The following is a 15,309-nucleotide window of genomic DNA, read 5'->3' on the forward strand; positions in this document are numbered from 1 at the left end:
CCCAGCCTTTAAACCTCCTGCCTTCATCTCATCATCACCCCTCCCAGCGGTCTCTTTGGGAGACCTCATCTCTCTCTCTTGCCCACCTCCACCCATCTATCTTTTCATCTGCTCATGACTGCTTCCTTTCATCGCTGCTCATCGGCTTTAATGGCGAATTTAGTTTGAGGCTTTTTATTTATTTACAAATAGATGCACGCAGCTGAAATCCGACTTTCCTCTTTCTGGCAGGAGATGTCGAGTTATAAATCAGCCGACCGAGGTTGCCCTGCAGAAGGCCTAATGCAAACACATTAATTCATGTGTGCGTCTAAAGCAGGAGGACTGGGAGGGAAGAAATGACTCAAATATAGGAGAGAGGTTCAGCCCTGTGCCCGCTCATGTTTGTGTACTCTTTCCTTCAAAGCAGCCTGGTTCTTGTGGTCACTTTGAAAGGCATGAATAACGCTGACCAAACCAAAGTGACCACCGTTCATTCTGTCCTGGCCCAAAGGGCGAGTCCCAAAAACGGCAGGAATTAACGCTCTGCTCATTCTGGTTTCCTTTTCTCTGCACGTTTGCAACTTTTTGGGGGGGATTTGTGTGGAGAGATAAAGGAGAGAAGGTGAGGAGGAGGTGAAAGGAGAGGCAGGGAGTGGGTGCAGGAGGAAGGAAAAATGTGGAAAAATGGAAAGTGACCTTCCCAGGAGACAGAAGTGGTGGAATAGAGTGAGGACCGTCAGGGAGGACGGGTGAAGATGGATGGACAGAGGACAGAAAATGAGTGTACACACAGCTGCGTAGTCTGGACTCAGACCTCATCACCTCCAGCGGATCCACAGAATAAACAGAAAAAGGTTGAAAATCTGGAGCCGTGACCGAGAACTTTAAATGTTTGGACAGAGCGTTGACATTAGAGAGTTTAACCTCCGTCTGTGTTTACCTCCTCTCCACGATCCAGCCGGGCGTGTCTTTATCTGCGTCTTCGTTCATCTCAGACAATTACCCAGAAATGTCCGGATGCTGCCTGTGAGTCTGTGGTCTGCTGGGAAGGCACACAGATCCCAACACCAGAGAAAAGGGCCGAACAAATCTCATCTCGTTAATTTCATCAACAAAAGAAAATCAAGAATAAATCAAAAAGTCACCAGCAGGGACTGTGTGAGCAAGAACGTCCTGAAAACTGAGCACAATCACAATAAAAAAGGACATTTTTACTTCTTCTAAACACCACAAACAACCTGTCAAGTTATTTTCACACAGTTCAGTTCCACCATGTAGAAATTACAACACTTTTTACACACATTTCATTATGTTTGATGGAATGTAAAGACACCTCGGCTCGCTTCTAGTTGTTCAACATGAGGAGAGAAGCTGTTATGAGGCTTAAAAAAACTAAATAAAACCATCAGACACATGGGGCAGACCTCAAAGGGGAATTCGTTTTTGTTTGTTTAAACCTGGACCTTCTTTCTGGCATAAAATATGTTCATCTACTCACTGATAACAGTTTGGTGAAAGTCGGCGTCCTTCGGAAGATATTTAGATCACTGGAGATCGGAGTATATCCATATAACGGGAGAGAACAGGGACAATACAGCCTCTAAATAATCATTATCTGTCTTTATTTCACCAATACTTTAAGTCCAATGAATGAATAAACGCGTACTATTGCACTGTTAGCTCAGAGCTGCCGTGTTGTTGCTATCCGGGGCTTGTGTTCTATGTCTATGCTTTCTACACTCGCGTCTCCTGGGATGACGTCATCAACGCGCGCCGCTGCAGCACAGCTCATTCACTCTGTGCTCTGTGAGTTTTTTTTTAATAATAAACCTGCTTATTCTTTTAGCTAAATTTTCTATTCATAAATGGAAATTTGCTAATAAAACGCCATGTTTTCCCCATTTTATTAAAGATATTGAACTATATTTTAAATCAATAACAGACTCTAAGGACAATTTCTATATGTACATCTTTGCATGTTCATCTAACACCCCTGGGGCCCGTTGCACAAAACTAAGATAAGGGATTAAGCCGGGATATGTTGGCTATCCTGGCTCAACTTATCTGTGATCCAGTTGCACAAAAGTAGGATAAGGGAAGTGGGATATGTTCAGACCTAAGTTACCATGGAGATTTATTCTGTGAAGCTAGCCTGCTCCAGACCAGGTTAAGTTCCAGGATCTATTTAATCTCATTCCTTATCTCAGTCAGCAGTCGCCACAAATGGAAACCAATATTTATTCCACTGCCTAGAACATATTGTTAAAACATTTAACTATACCCATTATCATTATTGAAACATTTGTGATCATTAATTGCAATCATTTTAGATAACTGATGATTTTAGATGAACTTGCAATCATTAGATAATTTAGTTTCCCACAGACTACACATAAAGTACATCACCATATAAATATAAATACACATTAGAGAGTACCATGATGTTCCTTATTGAACAAGGATGAATGAAAGCAAGTAAACCATCAGCTCCTTTCAAAACTGAAGTCACACAGTGCTCTACAAGACAAAAAGCACAGAATCAAAGCATGCAGTTTGAGACAAACTGTTTGTAAAAATGGGCTATACAAATAAAATTGTCTTGCCTATACAGCACAAAAACCTAACAAAAATTCCTCTGCCATTGCAGGCCCAACTTAAATCAACATGCATATTAATTAAAATAATTTAACACATATTGGTCTCTGACCAGCCGACCACAGTCGCCATCCGGGAAGATGGCAGGAATGTCCCAGTCTATGAGAGCTGGCACTCTGGGGGCCCTCTCCTTTCTCAGGCAGGCCACATTGTGGAGGACAGCACAGGCCACAATGATATCACATGCCCTGTCTGGGCTGACTCTCAGGTGGTTCAGACATTGAAAGCGTGCCTTCAGTAGGCCAAATGTCATTTCGATCCGGGCCCTTGTTCTAGCATGGGCATGGTTGTATGCAAATGGAGTGAGCAGAAAAGGCTGGCAGGCATACCCTCTGTCACCCAGCAATACACCCAGGAATTCACCTGTGAATACAAAATGTTACCATCACAACCTCATAAGTAGTGACAGTCTTAACACAGCCATGATGTTAAAAGTGGTTATCAATAGAGGTTCTGTGGCTCACCTTGTGATTGGCGCCGATAGATCTCTGAGTTCCGAAACACTCGGGAGTCGTGGACCGAGCCGGGCCACTTTGCCACAACATTACTGATCAAATAGTCAGCATTGCAGACCATCTGAAATGATAAGATGTTAAACCAATTAATGCACAGTACAGGCAATGTGTGAGCAGGCAGATTCTTAATAAAAAGTACACTTGTTAAGTATTTGTCAGGGGACTTACCATTCTGCAGGATGTTCTTATATTGTACTTTGACTTGCTGCCATGTCCGTTTTGGCCCAGTCATGTTAAATCTACACGCACAAAAACACACGCACACACACAATGACACAGTGGAGGAGCATGGAGTTACATTTATATAGTTTCACTCACATGCAGTCAATTTCAACTTATTCATAATCAAAGTAGGCTACAAATATCTTTTCAAATATCGTCACCTTCCTAAAATAATCGCATAAGTCATTTTTTCAGGTTTTTCAGGAAACACAAAAAACTCCCCCCAAAAGTTAAATTATAGCATAAAATAATAATTTCAGTCAGTAAGTGTGTATCAAAGGATGCTTGACATAAGAACACTTATTGTTTTTCATAAAAACTAAGATTAAATAAATGACTTAGGCATTTATTGGACCACACCTTTGATGCCAAAAAATGACTTGGGCGATTATTTTAGGAAGGTGACGATATGTTAATTAACATTTTATTTGGATTGTAGCCTAATTGTGATAGTTTCAGTGGAGTGGTGAGTGTGTATTTGTGCACTACTTACGCATTCAGGCGGTCAGCAATGGTTTGCCACGCTTGCTCCCTTTGTTTTTTGACTGTGGCAGTATTTCCTTTTTGTTTTATTTTCTCCTTCAGGGAGAAATGCTTCCATTAATAATTCTTGCTCCGCTGGGGAGAAATACGCCGCCCTTGTTGCCATGGTGAATCAATGAATCTATGATCGATCGTGGGGTCTATTTAAGAAAGCCGTGTGCAGCACTTATCCAGGATCGCTTTCACCTGGCTTAATGAATCCGTGTCTGCTCATCCTGGCTTGGCCTTTGTGCAACCAACTAAGCCTGGGCGCCCATGTTTTGGATTCCTTGAACCTGGCTAAGTAACTTATCCTGGATGTCTAAATCCTACTTTTGTGCAACGGGCCCCTGGTTGTTTGTTTGTTTACATAACTGTCATGTTATATTGTACACTTCATTTATTTGTTTGTTGTATACTTATTTCTGTTTAAATAAAGTATTTGAAAAAAACAACAACTCTGTGCTCTGTGACAGTCTGCTAACTTCACACAGAGTTTGTTAGTAATAGTTTTGTGCAACATGGCAGAATATTTATCAGATTTTGACGACGACTATGAGTACGATGGACGTCCTTACCGGAGTGAACTGTGGAACAACTTCCCATTGCACATTAGACAAAAGCCCCTTCACTGTCCATTTTTAAAACTCGTCTTAAAACCCATTTTTATTCCCTGGCTTTTAACCCAGCACGACTCTGTTTCTGTTTCTGCTTTATTGTTTTTATATTGTTGTTGTTTATTGTTCTTTTTCTATTGTTCTTATGTTTTATGTCTTATAACTCGTGTTGTTATTCATGTTCAGCACTTTGTTTCAGTCACGGTTGTTTTTATAAATAAAGTAGAGTCATTGAGAGTAAAGGATATGCAACAAAGTACTAAACATGACTAATGATGGAGCCCTGAACTGAGGGGGACTGTGGATAAAAAGGGCTGAAATTTCTACAGCTTACCAGATGTGACACAACCAAACACTGTGGTCTATCATCTTCTCCTTATCCCAGGTTGGGTCATGGAGGTACAGCAGGGACACCCAGACATCCGTCTCCCCAGAGACTCTGCAGCTCCTCCTGGGGGATCCCGAGGCGTTTCCAGGCCAGATGGGATATATAATCCCTCCAGAGAGTTCTGGCTCTGCCTCCTCCCAGTTTGACATTCCTTAAAAACCTCCAAAGGGAGGCGACCAGGAGGCATCCTAACCAGAGGAACCACCTCAGCTGACTCCTTTCTATGTGGAGGAGCAGCTGCTCTGTTCCGAGCTCCTCCCCCTATCTCTGAGGCTGAGCCCCGCCCCCCTCTGGAGGAAACTCATTTCAGCCGATTGTATCCACGACCTCGTTCTTTGGGTCTCTACCCAGATCTGTGAGCACAGGTGAGGGTTGGAACAAAGCTGATGAAGCCTCAATCTGTCCATCTTTTGCTCCAAGGTTTCACTAAGGTGCTCTGAATCTCTCGACTTTTAAAAAGCAGCTGAAACCTTTTTTTATTTAAGCAAGCTTTTAGTTAGACAGTAGTGAACTTACCTGTGTCTCCACTTATATATATATATATATATATTTTATCTTTGTATGGTCTCTTTCGTCTTTTATGACTTTATAATTATTCATTCGTTTTATTGGTGACGTTTTCTTATTGTTTTTATGTATTTGATTGTAAAGCACTTTGTGATCTTTATCTGTGAAAGGTGCTATATAAATAAAGTTTACTTACTTACTTACTCATCACAAGATCCAGAGATACTTGAAGCTGAAGCAGAAACTCATCTCAGAGCAGCTGAAGGTCACAGCTTTAAGAAGCCAACAGAACCACATCATCTGCATAAAGCAGAGACGCAACCCTGAGGTTCGCCCTCCTCCACCCGACTACAGCAGCCCCGGTGGAGCCCCGTAACCGAGCTTCAGAGCATTAAATACAGCCGGTGAGGAGCTGCATCTGGGCCTAAACATGAGTCATAACAGGGGGTCAAACGTTGTCATAACATCATGAAACTCTGCTCTGTGTGCAGTTAGCACAGATAGTTTTTATTCTGAAACTCACACTAATGTTTAGGAATAAAAAATGAAGTGTTGAGGGCGTAGATTCTCAGTCATTAAGGTCACAGTGACCTGAATAAGGGCAACTGGGCTGCTTCCAAGATGTTTCACCTCTCATCTGAAAGGCTTCCTCCTGGTGTTCATGGTACAACAAAGGAAAGCTTCAGGTTAAGACTCAGCAGCTCACCCACATCTTGAGGAGAAAGGACTCCTTTGAGGACAGTTATGTCCACCTTCGACTCTTTTGACATGAAGCTGTATGACATCCCATATTAGCAACATCATTTATGAACATTTTCTTACCCCCTGCTGCGTCCTGTGAGCCGAGTTCCAGCCTCGTTTTGGTGTTGATGAAGGTAGTCCGGCTAGTTGGCTGGGGTTTAAAAAATAAAGCGTCTTGCTTCTCAAAACAATATGCGTTCAAAAGAGTAATACATTTGCATCACAAAATCATTCCCCAGGAAAAAAAGTCAGACCTCACAATCTCTTGGCCCTATTTCTCTTTGTCAACACCAAAACGAGGCTGGAACTCGGCTCACAGGACGCAGCAGGGGGTAAGAAAATGTTCATAAATGATGTTGCTAATATGGGATGTCATACAGCATGTCAAAAGAGGCGAACTATCCCTTTAAACTGGGGGAACAGAGGAAGTGGTCTCAGGTTCCCAGCACCAACACTGCAGCATCCTTCATGCTTTCAGGCAGGTAAACAACACACATCTGGACCGGTTTGACCTCCATGACCCCACAATCAAGGTTGGAACTGAAGAAGCCTTCTTTAGGTCTTTAAGAACCAAGAAGAAGAAGTCCAGTCGCTCTTAGGTTGAGGCTGAGAACTCGTTATCGCAGGAAGGGAAATAAAGAGAGATTTCCACCCACGTTCATAATGAAACCTGCTTGATCCGGTTCAGGGTCACACAGGAGCTACCCAAGCAACGGGGGATGGTGGGGCGCATCCTGGACGGGTCCATCCCAGACAGACTCGCTCTCAGGGTCAATTCAGAATCACTAATTTACCATTTTTGGCCCGACTTTGCTCGGGATTGGAACCAGGAACCTTTGCTGCGAGGAGGCCGAGCTCCGCCCACACCAGTCGGTCGCTCGTGATGAGTCATCGATGACCTAAACTCTCGCTTATCGAACAGAAAACCTCCACAGGACACACTCGGCGGGTGAATAAATGGGAACAGAAGGTGTTTTATTGCAAGCATATTTTAATACAAAAACAGAACAAAAAATTTGTTTATAATTTTAGTTTTTTAATTTTACACAAGTGACTTCAGGAAACGCTCCTCCCTCCACGGTGTCGTCATCGCAACGGCGAGGAGCGCCTCATCAAAAAGTGGCGAGCTCCTGAACCCCCCCCCTCAGAGAGACAATAAATAAATAAAAATCACCTTAAGATGTCTTCTTTCTTATTGTAATTTCATAAACTTCATCTCTTACACGGAGATAACGCGGTGCCGACTCGGCCCCGCCCCGCCCATGACAGGACATTTGAAAAAAAGCCTAGAAGAAGAGACGCTGGGGGGACGCACCGCCCAGGTCCCCTGTCGTTCATATTTGTAGTTCTCTCTACACATGAAGGGCAAACCCCTTTGGTCAAGAAACTGTAGTCATTAGCAGTAAAGAAAACGAAACAAACATGGCTGCCGCCAGACTCGGCGCCCCAATGATGTCATGTTACAGCTTTTACACACAAACCATATCAAGAGAGAGCGGCGTGGACATCGTCTCGGTACAAAAATCACAACTTCTTTAACCATAATACTAAATCACTCTCTGCAAATGGTGATATGACATAAAACGGAAAAATAAATAGATCTTTCTTTCAAGCTGAATAACAAAAAAAAAAAAAAAAAAAAACTGGATTATAAATTAACCAGAAAACATTCGCAAATCAAAAACGTTGCATACAGTGACTCCAGTCTGAAGCTCTGCTGCTTCCTGTAACAGACGCACACACGGCGCCGGCGTCAGCCCGGGGGGCAACACGGTGGAACAGCAGAGGGGGAGACCATTAGTGCATGCTGGCTGTTAACACGGCGTTAGGTTACACATGTCGGACACTGTCAGTAATGTGCTGTTAGTCGCCATAAAAATAGTCCTTTCTATTGCTAGTTTGTGATGTTTGTGTGTCGGATTGTTGTGGGAAAACCGCGCCGCAGCCAGGCTGATCCTGGCGTTCCGGCGGCTGGGAGGAGTCTGCTCTGCGGTGCAGCTGCAGCACCACAGCTGATCCTCGCCGTCTGAGGTCAGCTGCCCTCTGTGTGTCAGACAGCGCTCGCCGCCTCCTCCGCTCCGCGCCGCGCTGCTGAGGCGGCTTTTTCCTGCCAACCGGGTCCAGGGGGAAGCGACATGGCAGTTGTTGCATATTTTCTTTTTAAGACGCATCGCTGAGGCATCTGAGCCACAAGCCAAAATTCTTTTTTGCTTTTTCCTGAAAGTCATTTCGGCTTTTTTCGGTTCTGCAGCTGTGGTGGCGGCGTGGCCCCCGTCCTGGCCCCGCCCTCCTGTCGAAATGTGTGGTGCAGCAGTCTGAAGTCTGTTCAGGGCAAAGTGTGAGACGTAAAGTAAGGCAGCGTCACATCGGTCTGGTTCCACGCCGCTGGGGAACGTTGGAGGAGAAGAAGAAGACTGGAAGGCAAACTGGGATCTTAAAGGGGAAAGGTTGGTGCCGACCCCACCGACTCCGGTCTGGGACCACAGGACCAGATCTCTTCTCCTCTTGTGCATGTTCGCAGTCGGTCGCAGAGACAGAGGAAAGAGCGAGAGGGAGATCCGCTCAGAGTGTCCCTCTCGTTCTTTCCCCTGGAAAATGTTAGTCATAGTGCATCTTTTCTGGACGAGCCCAGATCAACGCCGGCACGTCCATGACGGCTGATGATGGCGGTCCAAACGCTGCTGCTCCAGGTTCGCCGCGGCTGGGCTTACTTCTTCGCAGACCCTGGCGTTTTTGGGCTGGAGGTCTTCTTGGAGATGGTGGGGATCTTGGAGGGTTTGGCTCCGCCCCCGGGCCGTCTCGGGGTGTCCGAAGCGTCCGAGCAGACGGAGCGAGCGTCCTGGAGCTCCGACGCATCCGAGGCGTCGCTGCCGCGGCGACTGCTGGCCCGGCTGCCCGCTCGGCTGCCGGCTCGGCTGGTCGGGCCGCTGGCCGTGGACGCCCCGCGTTTAGGGTCTGACGGGGAAACAGGAAGTGAGAGACGGTTAGAAAACTGAACGGAAAACTTCTAAGCAGCAGAACATCGATTTCTAATGAACAGAACCCAGTTTTAATGGAGGTGTATTTAAATAAAAGACTGCTGGGATGTCTTTGGATCCTGTTACACCGTTAAAGACCTGAGCTGTGCAGCATATTTATGAATGAATGAAGGATTTCACGTCCTTCTTTATGGCTTTGTTGCGGCCAAACTATATTTTCTAAGAAAGTCCGTGGGTGGCAACAGGTGGTTTGAATCTTGCACTTATATATGTATATGTAGTTTATTTCTGACAAAAAATATGAACAAAACAATAACTAAAAATCTCTTACAACTTAGATGAAAAACGAAAGTTAACTTAATCTGATTTTACAAGCTCAAAAAGTGGTTAAAAAATCATTTACCAAAACCTCCCGTCTTCACAGCGGACAAACAAAAAGCTCCTCCAACACGCCCCCCTCTAATCTTAATCTCTCTGATTAATGGGAGGGTCTAAAAGTTCAGTTCAATTTCAAATATAAAAATTTGAATAACAGATTATGATTCCAAACTAACTAAAGTATATTCTAACTGCCCAAAGAAAACTAAATTGTTTCTGTTTCTTCTTTATTATTCTTAAAAGGTTTAAATACTGCACCAGAAAAGGTGTTTAACTGCCATAACAGATCATTTTAAAAACACAGTTTATGAACTAATAATCCTCACTTTTACTTGCCGTTTCGTTTCTTTTGTATCATAAATCCTTCTTTATAATTTCCTGCTTCTTAAACCCTGAAAAAGCCTCATTTTGTTCCTCTTTCTGAACAAGTTAAACTTGGTTTCAGCCACCGAACGGTTTGGTTTTCTCACCACCGCAGAGCTAAGTCATAATGTCACAACATGTTTCTAACCCCACTGTCGGGCCACAGAGACACAAAAACAACAACAGCTTCTGAGTTTGTCTTGTTTCCTGTGAGCTGGAGTCTCAATGCCGCCGCTCTGCGATAGGAACGCCGCCGCTCTGCGATAGGAACGCCGCCGCTCTGCGATAGGAACGCCGACGCTCTGCGATAGGAACGCCGACGCTCTGCGATAGGAACGCCCTGCCGCTCTGCGATAGGAACGCGCCGCCGCTCTGCGATAGGAACGCGCCGCCGCTCTGCGATAGGAACGCGCCGCCGCTCTGCGATAGGAACGCCGCCGCTCTGCGATAGGAACGCCGCCGCTCTGCGATAGGAACGCCGCCGCTCTGCGTTAGGAACGCCGCCGCTCTGCGAACGCCGCCGCTCTGCGAACGCCGCCGCTCTGCGAACGCCGCCGCTCTGCGAACGCCGCCGCTCTGCGTTAAGAACGCCGCCGCTCTGCGTTAGGAACGCCGCCGCTCTGCGTTAGGAACGCCGCCGCTCTGCGTTAGGAACGCCCTGCCGCTCTGCGTTAGGAACGCCGCCGCTCTGCGTTAGGAACGCCCTGCCGCTCTGCGTTAGGAACGCCGCTTTAAACAGCATGAAGCCGACCAGCGTTTCCAAACACTGACGGCTCAGAATGAACAAAAACAATAAAAAGCAGGAAAATGAGAGAAACGCTGCGCTTGTGTTCAGTTCTTCTCGCTGCTCTCTCTTGAATGAAGCAGACTAAGCCCCGCCCACAGCTAACCACATGACCTCGATGTGAGTGAAGCACCTGCAGCCAGAGAACTGGGTTTAAATGGGCTCAGTTCAACTGTCAGAAACCCTGGAGTGACCTTTGACCTTTGATCTGAGGTTGGACAAACCAATGAACAATGTCGTCAGGACTAGTTTCTTCCAGCTGCGTCTCCTGGCCAAAGTTAAAATGTTTTTAAGTCGTCATGACCTTGAGAAAGCCATCCATGCCCTAATAAGTTCAAGGTCAGACTATTGCAATGCTCTTTATGTCGGCGTCTCCCAGTCTTCAGCTGGTGCAGAACGCTGCTGCCCGTCTTTTAACCAACACCAACAGACGTGTGCACATCACTCCTGTTCTTAACTCCCTCCATTGGCTTCCTGTCCTTTATAGAACTGATTTTAAACTTTTAATGTTGGTTTTTAAAGCTCTTAACGGCCTCGCCCCATCGTATTTATCTGAGCTTTTAACAGTCCTGGTAGAGCTCTGAGGTCAACAGATCAGTTTCTGCTGGAAGTGCCCAGGTCAGAATACAAACCCTGGGGTGAGCGAGCCTTTTCCCAAAGCTGCCCCCAGGCTCTGGAATAAGCCCCCCGTCCAGCTGCGTCTTATTTCTGAGCTGGGCCTCTTCAAATCTAGGCTAAAAACCTACTTATTTAGGATTGCTTTAATACCCAGTAGTATGATGACACTTTTATCTTATTTTATCTTATTGATTTTGTTGTATTTTATTGCTTTCACTGTTCTTTTGTTTTTACTTATTCTTCTCTTTATTTATTACCTGCTGTAAAGCACTTTGGTACATCGTAATGATTGTTTGTAAAGGGCTTTATAAATAAAATACATTTACATTTAAATCGGACTCGTTCCATTCAGGAAACTCTGAAACGCTCAGTAACTACGGTGTCATTCAGAATTCAGTAGACGTTGGATCCCTGCCCTGCTCCACCCAAATATGGTCACTCCAACAAATCCACCACCATGAAGGCAAAATGCTGAATTCAGGGCTTCGTTTCCGACATGTTACTCCATCCTCACAGGAGCCGGCAGCGTCTCTTCTCCATCCTTTCTGACTCATACCGACTTCAGCTGTAAGAAACGGGACTCGTCCTCACCGGTTCGTTTACTGGTGTGCGCCGATCCTCCGTTCTCTCCCGTCAGCGAGCCTCGACTCGAGTGGAAGGTCGGCCTCTTCAGTTTGGACCCGGACGGCGCCCCCTGCAGGAGAACAGGTGGAACATGAGCTGAGGACACTGACGACAGCAGCTTTAATCCTTTTCTCCTCAACGAACAACACGTCACGTTAACACACGGACACAAACAAATTATTAGGACAAATGAACACGAAACACAACATTTTAACACACGATAAACCACAAAATCTGAAGGCTACGAGCTATTGGTGGAAGGTAGAGGAATGCTTCAACACATAGATGAATACAGCACTGACTTCCATCATGGTTTAAATGTTTAAAAATGCTGGTTTCACACCTGTGGTACCTTTAACTTTGATGTTCTACTGATTCTATCTAACCAACCACAGGCATCTGAAATCATTATTAACTCCACTTTTTGGCAAATATTCCAACAACTGACTGAAAACAAAACTAATTCAAATGTAAAAGTGTTGCAAACATTTCAGGACTTTATGAGTTTAAACTTTCTGTCCAGTTAAAACATGTCTACGCTGATGATATTATCATATTTTCAACAGAAAAGCAGCTAAAATCTTACAAAGCAGCCAAACTTTCTCTGCGGGCGTTAGTGCATCAGAGCGCTCAGTCGGGTGGGGGTCGGGCGGGGCGGAGAGTGGAGGGGAGGGGAGTGGGGAGGTGGTCGGGGTGAGTGTGTTACCTCGTGCCCAGGAGTGATGTGGCTGTGACCGTGATCTGGGCAGCAGTGGCACTTGGCTGGCGTTGGAGTTTTACTGTGTGCCAGCCAGGGCTTGGCATAGTCACGAGAGTGAGTGAGGGAGGACTGAAGGGAGGGAAGGAAGGAAGGAAGGAAGGATGGATGGAAGGGTGCAGGAAAAGCAGCACAGGGAGCGAGTTATGGAGGAGGAGGTTGGGACAGCGAGGAGGTGCAGCGCAGCGGATGATGTCATTTTAACAGCGAGCCCGATAGAGCAGGAGGAACGTTTAGAAGGCAGGTGAGCAGGGCGGGAACCAGGGGAGGAGGCAAAAAGATGACAGAAGAAACAAAGGACAAAAAATAAAAATTCACAGTTAAGGATGCGGTGACAACAGGAGGATGACAGTAAATGAACAATATGAAACAAAAACCCGTCAAAAAGTCGCCTGCCACAGACACACAGACATTAATCCACACGACAAACAAATGAGGAACATCTGAGACGCCGACAACAGCAACACAAAGATAAGATGCTGAGAGTCTGTGATGCTGCCGCTCCAACATACACCTTTAATAAACCAAGTTTAACGAGCGCTTCCTCAGTGAATACAGCTACCGGAGTTCATCTCTGAGCAGCAGACGTTTCCTGGATGAAGAATTCATCTACAACTCAGATTTCAAACTGGTCTTTGGCCCAAAAAACTCCTTATTTTAAATCTATGTGTAAGAAAACAGCAACGAGTCTGCAGCTGGAAGGTGACCAGCAGTATCTGTGATGAACGATGGGGGCTCTTTATCATCACCGGTTCAGTTAAAAGCCAGAAATCTGGGTGTTCCATTAATTTTAATCAGGTTTAGGAACGATTATTTGTGCCTTTGTTTAATCGTTGGATCACTTACAAATGCCCCAAAGTGCGGGTGTGCGGCACCTTACTCGGTCTGCTGGAAACCACCAACCTGCAGCTGGTTCCTCGTTCCAGATTAAAAACTAAAGTCGGTCCGTGTGTTCGAGCTTTTGACTCCTAAACTCTGGAACGCACGACCATTAAATCTGAGATCTGTGAAATCTAGTTTGGGCTGTCTGCTTTCATTCTTTCACGACTTTAAAACCCACTCTTGTATATTTTTTTTAATCTTCTTTAATGCTTTTATCTGCACTTTGAAAGCCTTTGTGCACGCCATCACTTATCAGACGGGAGCAGCAAAGCTGTGCATAAACTCTAAAGTGTTAAGTTAGAGGAGCTTCCAGAATAAAGAAAGCATTAAGTGGGATCGTTTCTGCAGAAGAAGCCCGTGTTTAAACTAGCTGCGTTCTGTGGAAACTGCTGCGAGTCTGTCATTAATGCGGAGGTGTAATGAGTGGACACAAAGTGAAAGCTTACCCTGGATGATGCCGAGGCCGTCGGCGTGGCGGGGGCGGAGGGAGCCGAGGGGAGGGAGGCGCCGCTGTGGGAGGCGGAGGAGGAGGAGCGGGTGGGGGAGGCGTTGCGGGAGCCTGGCTTGGAGCGCCGGCCCCGGGAGCGGAAGGCAGCCAGACCCTGGGATGCTCCTTCTGGGAGGATGAACTTCTCCCTCAGCTCCAGGTTGGTGCGACCACGAGCTGCAGACAGAGACAAAGATGGCAGAAAGTTATACGGACTTCCCGTGTTTTAATCAGTTCTTCTCCAGCAGGGGGCGGCAGAGGCAGCGAGCAGAGTGAGGGGCAGGCGCGGTGCGTCCGTGGCTGCAGACATCAGAGCCGGTGCGTGTTTCATGCGTGAGTGCACATTTCATGTGTGAGTGCACGTTTCATGTGTGAGTGCACATTTCATGTGTGAGTGCACGTTTCATGTGTGAGTGCGTGTTTCATGTTTGAGTGCACGTTTCATGTGTGAGTGCACGTTTCATGTGTGAGTGCACGTTTCATGTGTGAGTGCACGTTTCATGTGTGAGTGCACATTTCATGTGTGAGTGCGTGTTTCATGTGTGAGTGCACATTTCATGTGTGAGTGCATGTTTCATGTGTGAGTGCATGTTTCATGTGTGAGTGCGTGTTTCATGTGTGAGTGCACGTTTCATGTGTGAGTGCACTGTTTCATGTGTGAGTGCACGTTTCATGTGTGAGTGCGTGTTTCATGTGTGAGTGCGTGTTTCATGTGTGAGTGCACGTGAGCAGAGCGGCGTCTGTGGGGTCTGAGTTTAGGGAACCGGAAAACGCTAAACGGACTTTGGTTGAGTCACTTTTAAGGGAGGAGGGAAGTGAGGGTGTGTGAGGACGTTTGATACGCAACGAGCACTTGACCACCGTGGTCCCTTCAGTATTAAACGGTAAGAACAGCACGATGAATCCTTCCTGCTTCCACAGCCAGGTGCTGCTGATCAATGCACGGATTAACTGATCATCAGATCTGATCATCATCGGACGGGTGGTCTCTTCTTCTGCTGTTATAGAGGTGCTCAAACTCACAGATGATCAGTTAATCAGTGCAGTGATACTTTCCCTCTGAGGGTTCACTTAGTTTTTTACACGCTGCTTCCGTGTTCTGTCTCACTTTTTGTTCATTTTCTTTTTAAAATGACTAAATGTTAAAAACATAAAGTCCAGGATCCGGTTAAATGTTCTGCCTGCAGACGGAACAGAAAGGAATCAAACTGATAACATAAGCACGTCCCAAACTTTCAAACCGGTCCTTTAAACGTCCGATACGCAACGTTTCTGAACACCATCGCCTC

The 15,309-nt window shown here is 45.9% G+C and overlaps 1 protein-coding gene and 1 long non-coding RNA gene across 22 annotated transcripts in view; both read right to left on the reverse strand.

The window, feature by feature from the left end:
• Positions 1 to 2,134: 2,134 nt before the first annotated feature.
• Positions 2,135 to 3,954, reverse strand: LOC142367910 (uncharacterized). The gene is made up of 4 exons (XR_012767205.1): positions 3,868 to 3,954; positions 3,321 to 3,391; positions 3,102 to 3,213; positions 2,135 to 3,000 (listed from the first exon to the last, which is right to left on the reverse strand). It is a non-coding gene; the product is annotated as an uncharacterized LOC142367910 (long non-coding RNA).
• Positions 3,955 to 7,122: 3,168 nt separating this feature from the next.
• macf1a (microtubule actin crosslinking factor 1a) overlaps positions 7,123 to 15,309 on the reverse strand; it is a 286,863-nt gene continuing 278,676 nt past the window's right edge. For 17 of the 21 annotated variants that reach the window (XM_075449489.1, XM_075449490.1, XM_075449480.1 and 14 more), the window contains 4 exons: positions 13,980 to 14,197; positions 12,601 to 12,723; positions 11,862 to 11,964; positions 7,123 to 9,104 (listed from right to left, as the gene is read on the reverse strand). In XM_075449489.1, the coding sequence (XP_075305604.1) occupies positions 8,857 to 9,104; positions 11,862 to 11,964; positions 12,601 to 12,723; positions 13,980 to 14,197 (692 nt within the window). In that variant the 3' untranslated portion in view covers positions 7,123 to 8,856. The remainder of the gene's footprint in view (positions 9,105 to 11,861; positions 11,965 to 12,600; positions 12,724 to 13,979; positions 14,198 to 15,309) is intronic. The other 4 variants (XM_075449488.1, XM_075449487.1, XM_075449476.1 and 1 more) reach the window with 1 other exon arrangement.

Source organism: Odontesthes bonariensis, chromosome 18 (assembly GCF_027942865.1).
Source record: "Odontesthes bonariensis isolate fOdoBon6 chromosome 18, fOdoBon6.hap1, whole genome shotgun sequence".
In the NCBI taxonomy this organism is placed as follows: domain Eukaryota; kingdom Metazoa; phylum Chordata; class Actinopteri; order Atheriniformes; family Atherinopsidae; genus Odontesthes; species Odontesthes bonariensis.